The 14017-nt window shown below is 43.0% G+C and overlaps 1 protein-coding gene across 3 annotated transcripts in view; it reads right to left on the minus strand.

Annotated features, from left to right (window-relative positions):
- Positions 1-14017, minus strand: part of nrp1a (neuropilin 1a) — an 87298-nt gene that overhangs the window by 56235 nt on the left and 17046 nt on the right. For all 3 annotated transcript variants that reach the window (XM_038268987.1, XM_038268986.1, XM_038268988.1), the window contains one exon: positions 2320-2501. In XM_038268987.1, coding sequence (XP_038124915.1) covers positions 2320-2501 — 182 coding nt within the window. The remainder of the gene's footprint in view (positions 1-2319; positions 2502-14017) is intronic.

The raw sequence follows: 14017 nt of genomic DNA on the forward strand, positions 1-14017 counted from the left end.
CTAAATGGCCCCACACTCCACCAGCTGCCCTGCCGTGGTGGCGACACGCACAAACCCAGCCACTCAAACACAATCACAAACACAGATTAGAAGAGAGAAGGAACCTTGCCAGGCTATTCATCACGTCTCAGAGGTCACGGGGGGGCTTCCCTATACACTGCTGCTAAGGTTAATTAATGAAATGGAGTCTATAGCACCTGTCTGCTTACTAGTAACGCTGTAGGCTGTCCTCATCCTTCATCTTCTGCTATTCCAAACAAAGGAAGACTGCCTATCAGCAGGAAATTCTTCTTGGAATTCTGCTGTGTTCTGATAAGACAGACATAACCTAATAACATTTGGGCCAACCAACCAGAATGTTACCAGGACATCCTTTTTTTTCTTTTTGATAAAGACCAGAAACTGGGACACTAAGAGGATTTCCTGATGTGATGCCTGCTTAAAAAGGACTGAGTTTACTTTCTCCCCAACTGGTGTTTCTGCTATAACAACAGCCGGTTCCTTCGGCCCCTGTTGAATGCCAGCTCACCAAAACACAGCAACACTTTAACAGCATTTGTTCGATCACAGCTCAGAGAATCATAGCTTCGCTTATAGTGTAAGGAGGAAAAAATATGGGGTTATGATTCATTTGTTTTGACCCACACATATTGCCTGCCATATTGCATTGGCTTAATGTGGCGCTTTGACGCCTTGACTAAAGCACAAACTTTACAAACACAAACAAAAAGCATGAAATTAGATAGATTCTTAGACAGAATATCACTTCATTGTCAAGATTTTTCTTTCGGTTTCAAACTGTATCAAACTCCATCAGATGTGGTGATGGATGCATTGGGCTTTGCAGTTATCACTTTCTTGTGTGTCTTTCCAGTTGGTTCAGAGGTCAATTTAGTTTATTTAATTACCAAAAATTTTATTAAACAGTTTATCTCTGGGTTGGGTTGATTGTTGGGGAAAGAAACACAAAGCCGTGTCTACATAAACAGTGATATTTGGATAAAACAAAGACTTTCCGCCACGCCAGCAATTGGCAACTGAGCTTTCAGTTGGGGGAAAACATGTAATCTTTAAAAACACTTTCCCAAATCTCCATTTGTGGTTTTTTCATGTGAACTGGATACCCAAACAGTGGTAAAAGCAAGATGTAGAGGCTCAATTTATGCATGCCCAATTTTGAGCTAACACCACAAAAGTAGAGCCATAATTACAAGTTTGATCCTTTTTTTATTGCAGTTCCAATCAAAAAAATAAAATAAAATAAAAAAAAACATCTCATCTCTCCGCTATTTATTTTCAAAATCATATTTGTACAAATTTCAAGTTGACTTCACCAACTTTACCATCTAGAAGAGCACCATGAGGGTGGGTTAAAAAACAAACAAACATGTTACCCCATTTACACTACCCTTGAAAAACCGATCCATGCCGAGACCGGTCCGAGCTCGGATCAGTTAACCAGGCCGACCTCGGTTCTGACGACCGTTTACACATCACGCTATCACGGTTCCTCGACTCCTCGCCTCCTAGTGACGATCTGCGGTATTACTGCCAGTATTAAAGGAGGAAATCAAGCAGTTGGTGGCGGTAATGCACCAAAAGTTGTTTGCCAACCGCCATAAAACACAAGAAGAAGAAGACGAAGAAGGAGGGAATCAAGCAAATCAAAATGGCGGCGCCCGTCACATTCAGAAAGTTATGCTTGATTATTATTGCTGTACTTCGGTATTATTGTTTAAAATGCCATTATTTAAAATGTTGCGTGGAGAAGATTTCGATTGTTGTTTATAGTTGAAGAAGAAGTCGTTCTTCTTCTTCTGTTTCTGGAGGGGCATTACCGCCAACTACTGGAATGGAGTGTGAATCGGGATGTGCAGCCAGACGGGGATGACGCGTTCTGCTCATGCGCTCTTGAGCCAGTGAAAAACCGAGCCGAGCCCACCTCTGGAACTGGTCTGCAGTTATCTCGGTTCGGTTGTGTCTAGCGCGGTTCAGTTCAGTTTGCTTTCTATTTACACACGATAAGTTATCTCAGTTACTGAGCTCGGACCAGTCTCGGCACAGTTTTTCAAGGGTAGTGTAAATGGGGTATAAGTTAATAAAAACACCTAAAACACTGGAAGAATGGTGTCCATCTCCAGCATTTAATTGTATCCCTTGTTTCATATAACGAGGTTTAACATGTACGAAGTAATTTAAAGTTTCGGATTACCTCAGATGGAGATAAACATCTTAAACTTACAGTATTGCACCCCTAAAGGACAGGAACTGTGCGGCATTAGAGAATACGTTTCTGTGCTTTATAGACGTTCAGCATACCTGTCTTAAAGATCTCATATCGGATGGAGAAACCCGCTCCGTGCGTCTCGTAGTCCGACACAAACTTGATAAAGAGCTGGTTTCCAGAGGAGACGACCGCCGAGGGGGCTATCTTCCCGCAGTACTTCCCCACTAGCTGCCCGCTCTCATCCACGCCATCTCGCACCTCGACGTAGTCATACCTAAAAGGAAAAAAGCAACAGAGACAGTGTTGGTCACAAGCTGCCGGTAGGAGTATAATGCTCTGCTTCAATGTAGTTGATCTCAAGCAAGTTGATGATTAAAACTGTGGTGTTTTAGTTTTTCTGCTGGGCATTTTAGAGGAGGTGCGCTGCATAGAGGTACACACACAGTGGGACAGAAACACCACGCAACAGGGCATATTGTGTGAGTAATGCAGTGGAATTAAAACAGTGTGTGTTAATGAGGTCTCAGGTCAAATCTAAGTGAACAGGAGGCAATTTATGCTCACTTACAGAAGGGTTCACGCTTCTATCAGAACTGATATTAAATTCACCTAAATACTTTAAGTACTTAAGTCAAGCTTAATGGTCTTCTATGTCCCGTTTAATGACAGGATCACACACACAGCCTTTTTTAATACATGCAGGAAATACAGTGCAGGAGGTTCATTATTGTTTTTAAACAGAGCAGATACTAAAGGTATTCATAATCCGCACACTTCAAAAACATCAAAAAGGATTTTTAGACCTCTGGCTATTGAATGGGAGAGCATTGAACTGAGTCACAGCAGAGTTTGGGAGTAAACAAATTGAGCGGCTTTGTAGAGACAGGAGCCGCAGCGCAGAAACACGTCCAAGGAATCTGGCGTGCAAAACCTAAGCTGCTGAAGGGGAAATGGGAGAGTCTAGCCAGTGAGGGTGGTCTGAACAACCTCTACGTAGCGGTGTGTGCGTTTGCTCTCAGGCACTTGTTAAAAGTCTACGATAAATGCATTTGATTGGTGGTTTATTACTCCAGTGCCCGCCTATGGTTGTGTATGTGTGTGGGTTTGAAAGATGGGCAGAGACGACTTTTCCATGCTGTGTTTTCACTCTATGTGACGGCAGGAGCAAAGCTTTGACAGCAGCCCTTCTTTTGGTTAGGTTCAGGTTTCAACTCTTTCTAATTACACATAATGTGAAATCCTGCCAAGTTTTCAGCTCTGCCGGCTCCTTGTCGAATATTTTCCCGGCCAAACGCTCGTGACCTGCCATTCGGTTCCCCTATCATCATTTAGGAGCAGATGAATAAGCTGCAATTCACAGACAGTCAGGCAGAAATAAATTTTGATGTATGAGAGAATAACAAGGAGCAGGTGTGTGGTCACATTCAGTCTCACACATACACACATGCTCCTTCGATCTAAGAAAATATGGCCTCTCTGGCCAATAGGGGCCTATTTTCATAGTTTTGTCTGATTCCAAAATTACTGTCAAAACATTTGGGCTCTTTAGTGATTCTGAACTCCGTTAATGCGTGGCTTTTTCTCCAACAAAATGTGATTTACGCTTTGAATGGCTGTGGGGTGAAACCATTTAGTTGTGGTTTTTACGTGTATCAGCACGCAGGATTTGCTACCTCTTTTCTTTCCCCTGGGCTGAATTTAGAAAAATAATATTTGTAAAAAAAATTCTTGAGAAAGTAGTTGCCAAACAAGTTTGCGATCACTTCCACCATAATGAACTTTTTGAAGAGTTTCAGTCTGGCTTTAGAGCTCATCATAGCACTGAAACAGCTCTGGTGAAAGTCACTAATGATATTCTCATGGCCTCAGATAATGGACTTGTATCTGTGCTCGTCCTGTTGGATCTTAGTGCTGCATTTGATACAGTTGACCATAATATTCTTTTAGAAAGACTTGAATATTTTGTTGGAATTAAAGGAACAGCAATAGACTGGTTTAAATCTTATCTATCTGATCGAATTCAGTTTGTTTATGTTAATGATAGATCTTCAACACACTCAAAGGTTACCTGTGGAGTACCACAGGGATCAGTGCTAGGACCAATTCTCTTTACTTTATACATGCTCCCAATTGGTAGAATTATTAGACAGCATGGGATTAATTTCCACTGTTACGCTGATGATACCCAGCTATATCTGTCTATAAATCCAGATGAAGCTAACCCATTACATAGATTACAGGCATGTCTTGAAGACATAAAAACCTGGATGACTCTTAACTTTCTGCTTCTGAATGCAGACAAAACAGAAGTTATAGTCTTTGGACCAGAGTCTCTGAAAAAGAAGCTGATTAGCCAGTCACTTCATTTGGATGGGATTAAACTGATTTCAGATAATAAAGTAAAAAATCTTGGTGTTATTTTTGATCAGGACCTGTCATTTAAATCCCATATCAAAGAGGTTTCTAGAATTTCCTTCTTTCATCTGAGGAACATTGCAAAAATTAGAAATATCCTGTCCAGGGGTGATGCTGAGAAACTAGTCCATGCATTTGTTACTTCAAGGCTGGACTATTGTAATTCTTTACTATCAGGAAGTCCACAAACTGTAGTTAAAAGCCTTCAGCTGATCCAAAATGCTGCAGCCAGAGTTCTAATGAAAATTAAAAGAGAGATCATATCTCGCCTATCCTGGCTTCTCTTCATTGGCTTCCTGTTAAATCAAGAATAGAATTTAAAATCCTTCTTCTCACATATAAAGCCTTAAATGGCCAAGCTCCATCTTATATCAGAGATATGATTGTTCCTTATGTTCCTAACAGAGCACTTCGCTCTCAATCTGCAGGTTTACTAGTGGTTCCTAGAATTTCTAAAAGTAGAATGGGAGGCAGATCTTTTAGTTATCAGGCTCCTCTCCTGTGGAACCAACTACCAGTTTTAGTCCGTGAGGCAGACACCCTGTCTACTTTTAAGGCTAGGCTTAAAACTTTCCTTTTTGATAAAGCTTATAGTTAGGGTGGCTCAGGTTATCCTGAGCTATCTCTATAGTTATGCTGCTATAGGCTTAGACTTTTGGAGGACATAGGGACCCCCATTTCATCATTCTGCTTCATTCTCTCTCTGTTCTCCTATTCTGCAGAATCTGTTAGTTCAATCTCTAACCTTCTGCTCTCTCTGCTTTTCCTCAGAGTAGCTTTGCCTCGTCTGTTCCTGTTTGGCTGTGACGTCATCCTGGAAAGAAACATCAGCTGTGCTGCTTCTATCAACACCCTTGTTTATAGATTTTGGAGATCGGCCTGTTTCCAGTGTGATCCTGTTTCTCTGACCGTGACTGTGTGGATGTGCTCTCTTCGTCCTCTGGCATGGGAGCTGCCTTGGAGCTCGTCTGCCTGGCTGTGTGTTTCCTGGACGGGGCCGCCTTTTACAGCTGCTTTTTGTATCTCTGCTTCTGTCTCCTTGAACCCCAGTCGGCCTCGGCAGATGGCCGCTCACACTGAGCCTGGTTCTGCTGGAGGTTTCTTCCTGTTAAAAGGGAGTTTTTCCTCTCCACTGTCGCTATAAGCATGCTTAATGTGGGGGATTGCATTTGAGTCAATGCAATCAACTGGTTTTCCTTAGATAGAAAACTTTGTATCAATTTGACTGTATGATCTGGTTGAACTGTAAAGTGCCTTGAGATGACATGTGTTGTGAATTTGGCGCTATATAAATAAACTGAATTGAATTGAATTGAATTAAAATTGAAATTTAGAAAAGAGGAAGTGTATTTATTAGAATTTGGGAATAAAGTTTATAAATATTAAGACAAGATGAGATGCTTACATAGCAGGACAAGAGGAGAAAGTGGCTCTTCTCATTTACAGAAACCAGTTCGATGACGTAGCTCAGATCAGCGGACTTCCTCGCTTGATTTAAGATCCACCATAAATACTGTCAATACTTGGTCACAGTAGATTTAAGTGGCCAACGCAAATTAAATTCTTCCAAGTGTGTGTTTATCTTGACTTAATAGAAGGAAATCCAAACCAAAGTTTAACCATCTGCCTTCATGTAACCCTGCCATCTGAATAATCTAATCTCAGTATAAATCCAGCTGTCTGTTTGAGAAAATTAGCGCAGGGGTCAAGGTTTAATCCTTAGAGATGTTTTTAGTCAAGGTTCAGTTAAAAAGACGATACCCTAACCTGTGATCAATGATCACCTAAAAAATCGGAGAGAAAAACTGTAAACCTTCTAAGAAAAGGTTGTCCATAACAACTTAGTTTCTGGGAAGGAACAACAATAATCAAAAGGACCATAACTCTGTATAAACTGCAGAGATAATCAGCTCAGAAGGGTAAAAAAGCCTGTTGACAAGACACCCGTACGTTACTCTCTTCAAAAACCTGTCCTTTATTGAAAAGCAGTATGAAGAAAGCAAAAAAAAAAAAAACTTTTCAATTTCCAAGCCATGTAGTAGAAACAGCAAACATTTTGACAGAGGTTTTCTCATCAGATAAGAGCAAATTTGAGCTTTCTGGTCTGTGGTAGGAAAACTGACAGGCTCATATTACCTGCAACACACCTAGTCCTCTGTTTGTTTGAAACATGTTTGTTGCAGCAACATGTTGTGGTAGCGTGTCAGAGTTGGTGGAAAGCAGGATTGAGATTCATTCAAGGCTAGTAGGAAAGTTAAGGGCATAGTTAATGTATAAAGGTTAACAGGTTAGATGGAAGCACATCAATGCTTGAAAGACCTAGTCAAAGTCCACATCTAAATCTTAAAGTATCAAGGCTTGAATATGGTAAATGATAAATGGCTTGTACTTATATAGCGCCTTTATTCAAGTCAGGAGACTTGACCAAAGCGCTTTACACTGAATTCATTCACCCATTTACGCACACACTGATGGTGACAAGCTACATTGTAGCCACAGCTGCCCTGGGGCTACCTTAACAGAAGTGGGGCTGCCGTACACTGGCGACACCGGGCCCTCTGACCACCATCAGTAGACAATGCAGGTGAAGTGTCTTGCCCAAGGACACAACGACACTGAAAGTCTGAGTCGGGGCTTGAACCGTCAATCCTTCGATTTCAAGGCAAACTCCTACATCCAACGCCACTGTCGCCCTATATAAATGATCAGACTGCGTCTAAACTAACAGTTATCATGAGCCCCATTAACACTACCCTTCTGAAACCGCGCCGAGAACGGTCCAAGCACATTAACCGAGATAACTGTTGAGTGTAAATGGAACATTGCTGAACATTTGATTGCCAGACACAATCGAACCGCGCTAAATCTAGTACTAGTTCAATAATGAATCATTAAATCACCATTAGTTTAAAACTAATGAGTGTAAAACATAAATTATAATATAAAACAGGAAAAGCACATCAGCCGTTCCCTTATTCCCATGTATTACCTTGTGACATATAAGTCTGATAAAATGCAATAGGACAAAATATGTTTGGCTGTTTCTGGCTTTCTGAAGAGGGAAGTGAAACCATACTTTCTTCTCCTTCTACCTTCTTATATGTTTTGTTTCTTCTAGATATTGATCTGTACTTCTTCAGGAAACTCCCTCTCTGTTTTTTTTTCTTTGACATCTCCATGTTTCTCTTGAGATTATTTTATGATTTCAGACCAGGTCTCTCCCCTCCCAATTTGTCAGGCCACCAGCTGTAGAAACAGGGCTGCTAGTCTTAAACAGGCACCACTTTGTTTTAGCCTTTTTATCAACTGCTCAGTAAAAGAAAACCGTAGTTTTACAGGTTGTTTACAGCCTGTTTCTGCCTGTGCTTTTATCAAAAGAGCCATGAAGTAGCTCATTTGCCCGGCTGCTTTTAGAATGATGTCACCCAGTCTACTATATACACAAGTTATTTCAGCCACAAATTGGGCAGGCATAGTTGGTATGATTTTATAGGGAAAAACTGCAGCATCATTAACCAGTTTAACTCCTCTCCTCTCCTCGCTTCAGTTCCTGGCTCACAGCAGAAAGCATCCATCTTCCCATGGCCCTCCTCTGGTCTATCAGCAGACTTATAATTCACCTCAGATCCTATGTCTCTGCAGCTATCTCACCCTTCCCCGCATTGCAACTGCCAAAAGCTGAGCTTTGCCAGGCGCTCTAAAAAATTGATGCTGAGATGCATCATTGAGATGAAGAAGAGCAAGCTGCATCGGTACAGCAGAGGGAGCTTTGCTGAGTGTTAAAAATGCATATTGTGTTGGGTGCAATGGTATAGCAGCATTTGCAGATATGCTCTTTGTCCTGCGTTTTTCTCCGTTCTTTCCCAAACCAATCAAATAAGAAGCTGTTTACTGCATTTTTACCCCAGAGTACCATCAGCTCTGATGGCCTCTCGTTAAGGCGGCACAGCAGGGGGATAGAATGCAGATGGAAGAGAGACACACCCGTGGGGGGGGCTTCCTCACTGTGAATGATGGACACCTCTCTCCTCAGAATGTCTCTATTTGTGCCTAAATGAGTGGTGCGTCAGCTGGAACTCCAGCGGTTCTGCTCCAGTTCGTCCACACTCCCAGCACAGCTAACGCGGATCCACCCAGGCCCTCATCATCTGGAAGGTGTTATGGGGAGTGATAGGCTGGGTGGTTTAATGCCTTCTAAAGTCCCTCCTGTAGCCAGCTGTGCTAGATGGAGCTCTAATCTATCGCTCTAAACACCTGCAGGTGCTCGCCTGTGTGGTTCAGGGTCTTTAGGGGGGACAGGACAGGTACAACCTCTATCAAGGATCATAAAACAAGTCGGTAGATTTGTCCCACTTAGAAAAGCCCCAGACACAATCCAAGTGTTGGTGTTTTGCCACTGCTCTATTTCCTCATGACCTTTTGAGTAAAAGTTAGAATCCTCTCACGGATGTGTAGCCACCCTTACATTTCATGACTTCTGCCACTGCTTGCTGTTCTTTTCCCTCATAGCAACACAATCTAGTTGAGCCGTGCAACTATTTATCTGTCAGGTCTACTTTGGGTCTGGGTGGGCCACAACACACACACAGATAAGAACACGCACACCCTTACACGCTTGGGCGCGCAGGGAGCTGCCTACCACAGCGCTAATAGTGAAAATGGTTTGCCAATCCAGCAGGGAAATTAAAGAGGAAAAGGGGGGAAAAAAAGAGAAAAGGGGGTAGGAGAGTAAGGGGGTGAATGTAATTCTCAACGACCTTCGCTTCACCAACCCAAACATATTAGGCTGCCTTCTTTCTTCAGGCACAGAGAAAAAGCAATCCGCTAGTGTCAAACGAGAACATTAGTCCTCCGTGCAAAAGCTGAAGAGAAGGCGACAAACCGGCGGTCTAACAATATAACGGTTATATTGCCTGAAGCTTTCCCATGGAAATAATCTGTCCTCCCTCTATAAATCTCTGCTTGATATGGTTCTACAAAGGCAATACAATCGGAAGCAATCAAATAACGCTATGACAGACTGTATAAGCCTCATAGAATCGGTTGGCTTCCTTAATCAGACCTTTTATACACTATATTGCCAAAAGTATTTGCTCACCCATCCAAATTATTGGAATCAGGTGTTCCAATCACTTCCATGGCCACAGGTGTATAAATTCAAGCACCTAGGCATGCAGACTGTTTTTACAAACATTTGTGAAAGAATGGGTCGCTCTCAGGAGCTCAGTGAATTCCAGCGTGGAACTGTGATAGGATGCCACCTGTGCAACAAATCCAGTCGTGAAATTTCCTCGCTCCTAAATATTCCACAGTCAACTGTCAGCTGTATTATAAGAAAATGGAAGTGTTTGGGAACGACAGCAACTCAGCCACGAAGTGGTAGGCCACGTAAACTGACGGAGCGGGGTCAGCGGATGCTGACGCGCATAGTGCGAAGAGGTCGCCAACTTTCTGCAGAGTCAATCACTACAGACCTCCAAACTTCATGTGGCCTTCAGATTAGCTCAAGAACAGTGCGCAGAGAGCTTCATGGAATGGGTTTCCATGGTCGAGCAGCTGCATCCAAGCCATACATCACCAAGTGCAATGCAAAGCGTCGGATGCGGTGGTGTAAAGCACGCCGCCACTGGACTCTAGAGCAGTGGAGACGCGTTCTCTGGAGTGACGAATCGCGCTTCTCCATCTGGCAATCTGATGGACGGGTCTGGGTTTGGCGGTTGCCAGGAGAACGGTACTTGTCTGACTGCATTGTGCCAAGTGTAAAGTTTGGTGGAGGGGGGATTATGGTGTGAGGTTGTTTTTCAGGAGCTGGGCTTGGCCCCTTAGTTCCAGTGAAAGGAACTCTGAATGCTTCAGCATACCAAGACATTTTGGACAATTCCATGCTCCCAACTTTGTGGGAACAGTTTGGAGCTGGCCCCTTCCTCTTCCAACATGACTGTGCACCAGTGCACAAAGCAAGGTCCATAAAGACATGGATGACAGAGTCTGGTGTGGATGAACTTGACTGGCCTGCACAGAGTCCTGACCTCAACCCGATAGAACACCTTTGGGATGAATTAGAGCGGAGACTGAGAGCCAGGCCTTCTCGTCCAACATCAGTGTGCGACCTCACAAATGCGCTTCTGGAAGAATGGTCAAAAATTCCCATAAACACACTCCTAAACCTTGTGGACAGCCTTCCCAGAAGAGTTGAAGCTGTTCTAGCTGCAAAGGGTGGACCGACGTCATATTGAACCCTATGGATTAGGAACGGGATGTCACTTAAGCTCATATGTGAGTCAAGGCAGGTGAGCAAATACTTTTGGCAATATAGTGTAAGTTGGAGCTTTCTGCAGTAAATCCTGAAACAAGAGCCTTTTCTTTGCAACTGGCCTGTGGTTCATCCACAACAAATATCTGACACATTTGCCTGGATTTCTTTTTTCTGGTTCTGACAGTGTATAGCTTGGCATAGAGAAAAAAAAAAGTTGCCTTCAACCTAACAAAACACCTCTTGGAAACACAGATACAAATACTTAAACAATCAACTCTTGACAGTTCTGTGAGGTCCAAGGAGAGTTACTATGGGTAAAAAAAAAGAAAGACCTCGCTGTAAGCTGTCAAAAAACTCTGATCTCAGGGATCTCAGGGATTAAATCCATGTCTAGGCCCAGGCAAAACATTATTAATGTTTGTACAAGGGGCCCAATGCTGATATGGGACTGAGGATACTTAAACCTAACATGAATCCATCACTGCCTCCCAACAGGAAGTGAAATTCATTAACCTAACCAGGTCAAAAGGACCCCATTTTCTTGGTGATTGATCTGTTAAGCCATACCTTAGTTGCTCTGGGCAGATTGAGCTACACTTAGTAGCCCTGTGGCTAATAACTAGCTTAAATTTCTGTTTGCCTTTAGAACTGATTCAGTATTTATCCAGGGAGGTGTCAAAAATGCTTCTCATATATTTTTTTTCCCTAGCATTTTATTGTCATTACACTGTCACAAGTACATAGCAACGAAATGAACTGTCTGTATTTAACGCATCCGTGTACGGGTTAAGGGTCTTGCTCAGGGACTCAGAGTAGCAATCTGTGGGAATGGGGTTGAACTCAGAACCTCAGGGTTCCAAGTGCAATGCCTTAACAACTAGGTCGTCACTCCCCAAAGCAGGCATGAGCGTGAAGGGTCTTTCCTAAGGACCCAAACTGGCAGCTCATTCCCCCAAACTGGGATACGAACCCAAGGTTCCTCTTTGCAGGACGGGTGACTAGCACCTGAGCTAGCCAGCCGCCAATTTAGATTGGATAAGCAGGTTGAAAGAACATCTACTGTACTAGTTTCTGCTGACTTTGGAGAATAAATGACATTCTACTGGTCTCATTGTTATGGTTGTTCAGTCCGGTTCATATTCAAATAGGGAGTAATCTCCATGTATTGTAAAAAAGAAAAAGTGTTTTAAGGTTCAACAGAATTTATTTCAATCAAGTATAACAGAACAATTAATAATGAGCAAATCATAGAGAGAAACAATTCGTATACCTCAAGCTTGGTTCTCCTCCATCTTAAACTAAAACCAAACCTCCTTAGACTCAATCAGTCTCACTTAAAGTCAATGATTGCAGTTTCTTGTCTTGACCCCCAAATAATTTTGTCCACATAAGGTAACAGAAATGCACAGAGCAGCATGCATCTAACATGTTACAGTAAGAGGGATAATTTAAGCTGTGCCACATTTTGCGAGTTTAGAGATTGTTTTCCAAAAATATTTCTAAAGTTAAAGTAGTCGATCACGCTAAAACTCACTTAATATGGTCTTCCTCTTTCTAAGCTTGGTTTACGTGGGTCATTTTTATCACGTCTAGATCCCTATATGCACTGATTAACTGCAAACTGGCCTGCCTTTGTGTTAACAAGCAGTTGAAGAGATGTACCTAATAAAATAGTAATTGAGAGTATATAAATACCTCTGTAAACCACATCTACATCTCCTAGATCCAAGGCCAAGCTAAAAATGTGCGCCCTGATTGATTTGAATATAAAGATTTTCCTTTAATCAAAGCTGCATTTGGAATTGCTTTGGCAGATGTTTGACCATAAAATGTAAAAAACTTGCAGACCGTCAAAGCTATCATCATCTCAACTAATGTTCAGCCTCTAGAGAACAGAGCTGCAGGAGCTCACAATGTGGCAAGTCACTCAGCGGGATAAACCATAAACCAATCAGAGCTGCTGGCTTCAGAAGTGGTTCATTGTGGGCGCGTCTGTTCTACACACCATATACACTATATTGCCAAAAGTATTTGCTCACCTGCCTTGACTCACATATGAGCTTAAGTGACATCCCGTTCCTAATCCATAGGGTTCAATATGACGTCGGTCCACCCTTTGCAGCTAGAACAGCTTCAACTCTTCTGGGAAGGCTGTCCACAAGGTTTAGGAGTGTGTTTATGGGAATTTTTGACCATTCTTCCAGAAGCGCATTTGTGAGGTTGCACACTGATGTTGGACGAGAAGGCCTGGCTCTCAGTCTCCGCTCTAATTCATCCCAAAGGTGTTCTATCGGGTTGAGGTCAGGACTCTGTGCAGGCCAGTCAAGTTCATCCACACCAGACTCTGTCATCCATGTCTTTATGGACCTTGCTTTGTGCACTGGTGCACAGTCATGTTGGAAGAGGAAGGGGCCAGCTCCAAACTGTTCCCACAAAGTTGGGAGCATGGAATTGTCCAAAATGTCTTGGGATGCTGAAGCATTCAGAGTTCCTTTCACTGGAACTAAGGGGCCAAGCCCAGCTCCTGAAAAACAACCCCACACCATAATCCCCCCTCCAACAAACTTTACACTTGGCACAATGCAGTCAGACAAGTACCGTTCTCCTGGCAACCGCCAAACCCAGACCCGTCCATCAGATTGCCAGATGGAGAAGCGCGATTCGTCACTCCAGAGAACGCGTCTCCACTGCTCTAGAGTCCAGTGGCGGCGTGCTTTACACCACCGCATCCGACGCTTTGCATTGCACTTGGTGATGTATGGCTTGGATGCAGCTGCTCGACCATGGAAACCCATTCCATGAAGCTCTCTGCGCACTGTTCTTGAGCTAATCTGAAGGCCACATGAAGTTTGGAGGTCTGTAGTGATTGACTCTGCAGAAAGTTGTCGACCTCTTCGCACTATGCGCGTCAGCATCCGCTGACCCCGCTCCGTCAGTTTACGTGGCCTACCACTTCGTGGCTGAGTTGCTGTCGTTCCCAAACACTTCCATTTTCTTATAATACAGCTGACAGTTGACTGTGGAATATTTAGGAGCGAGGAAATTTCACGACTGGATTTGTTGCACAGGTGGCATCCTATCACAGTTCCACGCTGGAATTCACTGAGCTCCTGAGAGCG

Source organism: Cyprinodon tularosa, unplaced genomic scaffold (genome assembly GCF_016077235.1).
Source record: "Cyprinodon tularosa strain WSP-4 unplaced genomic scaffold, ASM1607723v1 ctg713, whole genome shotgun sequence".
Lineage (NCBI taxonomy): Eukaryota > Metazoa > Chordata > Actinopteri > Cyprinodontiformes > Cyprinodontidae > Cyprinodon > Cyprinodon tularosa.